The 7,428-nt window shown below is 31.9% G+C and overlaps 1 protein-coding gene across 1 annotated transcript; it reads right to left on the reverse strand.

Moving 5' to 3' along the window:
* Positions 1 to 1,234: 1,234 nt before the first annotated feature.
* LOC134723776 (heat shock 70 kDa protein 12A-like) lies at positions 1,235 to 6,426 on the reverse strand. Its single transcript, XM_063587325.1, has 3 exons — positions 6,220 to 6,426; positions 3,513 to 3,663; positions 1,235 to 2,581 (listed from the first exon to the last, which is right to left on the reverse strand). The coding sequence occupies exons 1-3, from the start codon at positions 6,421 to 6,423 to the stop codon at positions 1,440 to 1,442; spliced, it is 1,497 nt and encodes a 498-aa protein (XP_063443395.1). The 5' UTR covers positions 6,424 to 6,426; the 3' UTR covers positions 1,235 to 1,439.
* Between the last annotated feature and the right edge of the window lie 1,002 nt (positions 6,427 to 7,428).

Consider the following 7,428-nt stretch of genomic DNA (forward strand, 5'->3'; position numbering starts at 1 on the left):
GTTGGGTTGCTGCCCCCAAATTAGTAATTTTTAGGAAATTTTGCAGTTGAAGAGTTGTTGCCCTTTATAGTCAATTTTTAACCATTTTGCTAAAATTTTAGTATTCTTTAAAAAAAATCTTTTCCTCTGAAACTACTGGGCCAAATTTAACCAAACTTGGCCACACTCATTATTGGGATATCAAATTTTAAAAATGTGTTTGATGACCTGGCCAACCATCCAAGTTGGCCGCCATGGCTAAAATAGTACATAGAGGTGAAATGTAGATTTTGGCTTATATCTCCGAAACTAAAGCATTTAGAGGAAATCTGACAGGGGTTACAGTTCATCAGGACAAAATGTATTTGCCCTGAAATTTCCAGACAAATCGGACAATCTGTTGTTGGATTGCTGCCCCCGAATTAGTAATTTTAAGGAAAGATTTTGGTTATTACCTTGACTATTATTATAAATAGAGATAAACTGTAAACAGCGATACTGTTCAGCAAAAATAAGATCCACCAATAAGTCAACATGTCCAAAACTGTCAATTGACCCCTGAAGGAGTTATTGGCCTTTTTTGTAAATTTTTGTAAATTTTTAGAAAAATATTTTCCACAGTAATTGCTGGGCCAAGTTCATTATAGGTACAGATAATTGTAGCAAAAAAGAATGTTCAGTAAAGTAAGATCTACAAACACATCACGATCACCAAAGCACAATTTTGTCATGAATGTATCTGTGTCCATTGTTTAATATGCACATAAACCAAGGTGAACAACACAGGCTCTTAAGAGCCTCTTATTTCTAGTTATTTTGATATAAATACCTATAAAAAAAAGTAAAATAACCAAAATACCAAACTACCAGGAAAATTCAAAAAGAAATATCCGTAACTTGAATAAAATGGAAAAATCAAAACCTCAAACATCATGCCTTGTTTATGCATCTGTATCTACCTTTGCTATGCCGAATAAGATTGTATCAGTTCTCTTTTTTAAGCTCACTTTCTTTGTGTATCTTTTTAACACTCACTCAACTAAACAAATTCAAAAAGAAAAGAAAGACTTTTATAGTATAAGCAAAAAATATAAACATGATTGTAAAAAAAGTGAAAAACATATACATGATATAGCTGTAAAATGTGTTAAAATAGATTTTTGAAGAACAATTAGTCAATCATTCCACAATCTCTACACATATTTCAAACAGCCTAAAACTATGATAACATCATACAATCATAACACTGGCGAAATTAAATGGATTCTTCTCTGTGTCTTTTTAAAGATTTATAGTCTTTATTTTTTACGATTTCTTTTGCAATGAAAATTGAAATGATGACAATAATCAGTTTCATTAAAACTTTGTAGGCTTTATTTGTACTACTTTACTTTTTTTTAACCATACATTATACATATGTACTCTAAGCGTTCGGAAAATTGTGATGACCACAATATCCCTTATATGAAACTGTAATGCAGGGTTTTTCGTCCTGTTTGTCTCTCGGTGGCTGAAATTTCCAATTTCGCCATTCCGAACTTGAATTCAATGTCAACATATCGTCTTTCCCCAGAAGGATTCGGGATTGGAACAGAAAATTCAACAAGTTTTACGCAGCCTTCATCATCAACGTAGTCTGTTTTGTCTTTATTTGTACAGTAAATAGCAATTGACACAGATTTTTGGTTACTCTCGACAGTGTGATAAACCAGTGTCACAACTTCATCTAATGGCACTTTTTTATTTATTTTCATAAAAGTTTCAAATACATCCCTACATCGATCTCCGTCTTCTCCTTTAACTCGTTTCTTTGGATTGTGCTTCAACTCGTCAAATAGCGGCCTGATACGCCTACCATATGTATGTCTTGTAAAACGCGATGTTATGAAATCTGGTTTATGACCAAATAAAACTGCTCCCTTCAGAACTGCTAAGACAGGATCTTCTGGGGAAATGATGTGCATATCGGGAAAATTCTGCCGAATGATCTCTTGAATTAATGGGGATTCTGAAAATCCACCAACTAGTAAAATTGTATTCAGATTAGTTCTTTCTAAATTTTGTAAAACATTAGAAATTTCCTTGACAATAGTCTCGCCAGCCGTTTTAAAAAATGATTTCATGATGACTGGATCAACTCTCATCTTGTGTCCTTTCAATAATATCTGCCTCTTTGGTATCTCTCCGCCATTTGCATTGTTACTTAATTCAGATTCCTGATTTATAATTCCCTCATTGTTTTTCTTTTCTCCGTCCTTCTCTAAAAAATCATGAATTGCAGTTTCAAAGTCTTTTTCCAAAAATCGCTGACAAAGTGAATTTAATTGGGACAATGGTATAATAAAGTTTATCATTTTACCATGATCTGATGTACCAGTTAGTTTTCGTTTAATAGTTTCAAAATCTCTCATTAAGTCCATGTAATCAGTAGTGTGTTCCTCTCGTAAATGTTTCATTACTTTCTTCCCAACAATACACTCAAACAAATTCAGGAATTCTTTGTCTACCATAGTACCCCCACAAGCTCCTCCTGATGCTCGAGAAAGTTCTTCCAGATAGTCGATATTGATTTTGTGATGCGCGGTTATATCAACTGTTCCACCTGAATGAAATTATCTCATAAAGTTCAAAGAATCGGAATGTTTGAATTTATTGAAAAAAATAATTCCACCTTTCGGTAAAAATATAAAATGAACAAATAAAATAATTCAATGACTAATTTTCAGTATACCTTTAAACCAAGTTTCACCTAGCAAAAAGTTATGACACGAACTATATATAAGTTCAAGTAGTTGATAATATCTTACTATGAGTGCATTTCTTTCTAACCTAAATTTTGTAAATGTTGCGTGAAGTTCGTTTTCGTTTTCGTTAAAATTAGAAACATATACATCGGAAGTTTTATCAGTGTTTGCTCACCCTGTATGAACTTAGATAATGCATTCACATGTTGTTGGTAAACGGAACTATTACACGGTTATTATCAAGTGTGGTTTCTTCAACCAACATACGTAATACATTTCAAGATTTTACACCGTTTGTTTTTGTATGAAAGTTACGATTATTACAAACAGTGTTTCGTGATATTATGCTGATACGGTTAAAGCATCCCAACTATTGCCTTGACTCAGCAAGTTATTCTTGTATATTGTTGTTATGTTTATGCGCTATGATAAGTACTAGGCTGAAGATTTCACTGCATTGTTAGTCATTTTTGTAGATTGTTCCAATGTTTTCTAATGATTTAACTAAAATTGAAGGGTGAAATTAGAAACAAATGTAGCGTTTTCCTCGGAGTTCAGTATTTTTGTGATTTTTTTTTGTACTAACAAACGATGAACAACAAACTGTAGACGCATTCTTAACGAGTGCATGATTTGTCAAAATATATGTAAACTTTGCGAACGTATTTTCAAAATATATGATCAAAACATGTGAGCTTAGCCGTTTGCATCGTTTGGGTAAGAAAGAAGTGCACTCGATATTATACTGTTTTTATCAAACGTTTGCAGGTATAGAGAAGTGTATCATACCTCCTAAATCAACCAATAAGTAATTGGTTCCATCAGCTACAAAAAATCCTTCAGGTGCCCCTGTCATTTTATCTGGTGGGAGGTGCTGACAATATATAGATGCAACCTCTGGTTCCAATGCAATGACAAGGCGGTCTTCTCTGATACCAGCCTAGGATACACATATTTTAGCAATGTTTCAGTTTTATCATTTATTAAACTTTGTTACACCTGTCTAAGTAAGAAATGTGGATTCTTTTATGGAGTACTTTTACTTTAGCAGATCCCAAAATAAGTACGGGAAACTATAGCAAAGACTAATATATAGGGATTGGTCGCGTCAAAAAGTTAAAACGAAAATAGCCCCAAAATCATCAAAATCAAGTGAAGTTTTGTTTATAAAAATTGTTGTTTTAAACAGTTTTTTAAATAAGAATTACAAAATCTAGCAGAGCTACGGATTTGTAAGTGTACAATATGTCAACGTCTTCGTTACTCAGGTAGGTATATCACGTGATAACAAATCAATTATCTGTGACCTCTTCGTCATGAATATTCATCTAATAAGGGACGTCATAGTCAACCGTAACGTAAAATCAGCTGTGTTTACAAACATTACAATGTAAATACGGAAATGCCGATCAAGTTAAAAGATTTGTTTAATATTTATTTTTTGAGAAAATGATTCAGTGGTGTTTTTCTATAGGATTGATTGTAGATTTATCTGGAGAGTTATGTAAAATGTGAAGCCATGGACATTTTGGTTTAAGAAAAAACAGTCCTTTTTCAAACGATATTTTTTTATTGGAAGTGCAGCATCAAAAATTGCAATAAAAAGGTTTCCATTAGAAACGGAGCCTGTTTACAAGGATATAATTTAAGTTTGGACAAACTATCAATTATCACTTTTCTGTATTTTCAAAATGGACCTAGAATTTGTAAAACTGTTACATGAACTTTCTATTTGTAACCAAACAATCGTAGATTGGTACACTTATTGCCGTGAGGTTTGCACAGAAATTTTGGAAATAGACAGAGACAGTGAAAATAGTAGGAGATAAAGTTATTGTTGAAATTGAGGAAAGTAAATTTGGAAAAATAAAATACCATAAAGGTTGTCGAGTAGAAGGTCAGTGGGTGTTTGGAGGTAGCGAAAGAGACAGCAAAAAAAATTGGTTGCCACGGTAGAAAATCGGACAAAAGAAACATTGCTTAAATCAATTAATTACAACATAAAATCAGAAACAACAATCATCAGCGTCTGTTGGAAGGCATATGATTGTCTAGGTTCAGAGGGATTTGAACATTTAAAAGTCAACCATTCTGTACATTTTGAAAGGTGTTTTATCAAAGAAAAACAAAGAATTGATTACGACAAAAAAAATCACTATCAGTGAACAGCGATTAAAAAACCCACAGTACTACACGAAATGACAAACGCATTAAATTCTAGTCTGGATGATTTTCAAGCTTAAATGGATAAGTGCATTATATTTATTGTTCAGTTACAATGTTAACATTCCTATTGATTTATGGTACCACAACGAAATAGTCGGGGCTGTACAGTTTCACCCCCAATGTCATGTCGTCATTCAGACATTCTGCAACGAATATATATCCGGACTTTTTGTTTTGAAATCCATGGTATATTGAACTGGGTTTTAGTCTATGAGCCTACTATTATGAGTAAATATAAAGGTTACGTTTTGGTTTGCTCTTCTTCTTATATATTTTTTTTTAATTTTGAAACCTTTAAGAGTATTTTTCTAGATGCTTCCATATATTGAGTTGACTACTATTATGAATAACAGATCGAGATTATGTTTTTTTTCCTGCACTACTATTTTTTTTTGTCGAAACAACAGGCTTAAATCAATTTGTAAAAATAACAGTTATACGGACGTTTTCCCCCAAATATTTTCACATATTGAGGTGACTTCTATGATGAGTTACTGAACCAGATGATGCTTGGATATTTATTCTCAAATTTCCCCTCTTTTAATTTCTTCAGGTGTTTAAGTCAACGGGCCTTTCGTTCCTTTCGGAAACATCTACTAGTAGTTTCATCTACTATTATATTAGACGATGTTTTGGCTTTTTTTTAGAAAAAGATTATATCTCATATCAATTGTATTTTAGATATTCTGATTCCTGGATGTTTGTTCAATAACTGTTCTGAAGTAATGCAAGGTTTCCAGCGTGTTCTCCGTTATATCATTGCAGATAAAAATTAATAAATCTGCAAAAACAATTTCAACCAAAAATTTAACGGCAAAGCCATTTAATTACTCTGATACATTTGATTAACACCAAAGATCACAAAAAGGCTTCCAATTTGTTTCGAATATAAGAATATATTTAAAATATTTCTACTTCGAATATTTTATTATTTATGTGTGAGATTATCTCATATGAACCATAAAATCAACATTTGTTACCGACATTGAAATTATTGTGATTAATTTTTATAATCTTAAGAAATACAGTCAAATAGTGGTATGGCCATCTTCGAACTTATTGGCTGCATTCATGGCAACCGTAATTTTTTCATTACTTTAATGAAATTTGGAAGTCTTTTAGAAAGATTATCACGAAAATAAACAATTTGAAACAATATATTATGTGCATTATACCCTTATATATTAATTATTGTTTTGAAAGTTTCATGGGTACTTTAAAGGCCTAACTAAAGTAATGAACTTTAATTGCATTTTAACATTTGAAGTACCTTTATCGCGCTTATTCTCATAAACTCTTTTGCATTGTCATTCCATATTGCTGGTACAGTCAAAACCCATTTGATTTCATTTGACTTGATCTTGATGTCCTGCTTGAAACACTTTTCCATCACACTTTGCTTTAACGCCTGAATAGCTAGTGCAAACACTTCAATAGCTGGGAAAGTGTTACCTCTGACATCAGTTATTTCCATGTCTTTGGATATTGTCTTCAAAACACAGAAACTGTTATTTAAAAATCCATACTCAACACAAAAAATGCGAAAATTTTCAGCCTAATTCATAACAATACAATTTACAAAAAACAAACATGTCATACTACAATCACTGAATAAAATTACTTTGGACAAGTTATATAATATTTGTGGTGCGATTAAATATGTTTGTCAATGGACAACATCTCCTCAGATGGATGAGGGGTGTAACAGCTCAATATAAAAACTAGATGTAAGAATCAGTAAATGATTAAACACAATAGATATGTAGAAAGCACATAAACAAAACCAACAAAAAAAATATAGTTAGCCCAGATTTAATCGTATTCGCACTTACTGAAAGCCAAATCAAAGCTAATAACTTCCCGTAATCAGTCTGACAAACATGTGACCTTGCACAATTTAGAAATTCCAAAGATGCAAATGATCATGATCTCGTGATAATAACCGTACTTAAAATCTGTAAAAAAAAGTCTTCTTTGGTTAACTAAGATTTAAATTTAGTCTAGACAAACATCGAATATATCCATCTTTTAATGAGAGGCATCTTTAGATATTAATAAATTTAATACATACCTCGTTGTTGTAAAGCACCATTTTGAATCTGTTAAAGAAGTAATACTTATCCGCTTCGTTTCCTAAGATTGAATCTTCATATGCATTTTCTGCATCAAAACCAAATGAATCAAATTCCTTAGTATCCTTATTGATAAGAATACATGTTGAAGTTTTTAATGACAACAGACATTTCGGACCCGCGTTCCAAACCTGATTTGCTTGAATATTCAGTTTGTCTTTTTCATATTTGGCTTTAAAAGAATATGCATATCCGGAATATGTGGTTCCAATATCAATTGCTACCACCATTAAAATGTTACAACCATCTTCGCATGTATTCATTTTTATGAATTTGTTATTCAGTACTGAAATTATAATGATTGTCATAGTATTAAATATAAATTGGATGTATTATACAGGGGATTT

The sequence above is a fragment of the Mytilus trossulus genome, chromosome 6, assembly GCF_036588685.1.
Source record: "Mytilus trossulus isolate FHL-02 chromosome 6, PNRI_Mtr1.1.1.hap1, whole genome shotgun sequence".
NCBI lineage: Eukaryota > Metazoa > Mollusca > Bivalvia > Mytilida > Mytilidae > Mytilus > Mytilus trossulus.

What these genes read in the sequence shown, in the direction of transcription:
- LOC134723776 (XM_063587325.1), bottom strand. Translation starts at nt 6,423, where the DNA reads ATGGAAATAACTGATGTCAGAGGTAACACTTTCCCAGCTATTGAAGTG. An exon ending in TGAGAATAAGCGCGATAAAG is followed by an intron (nt 3,664 to 6,219) that starts GTACTTCAAATG and finishes TGTGTATCCTAG; the next exon opens with GCTGGTATCAGAGAAGACCG. An exon ending in CTTATTGGTTGATTTAGGAG is followed by an intron (nt 2,582 to 3,512) that starts GTATGATACACT and finishes AATTTCATTCAG; the next exon opens with GTGGAACAGTTGATATAACC.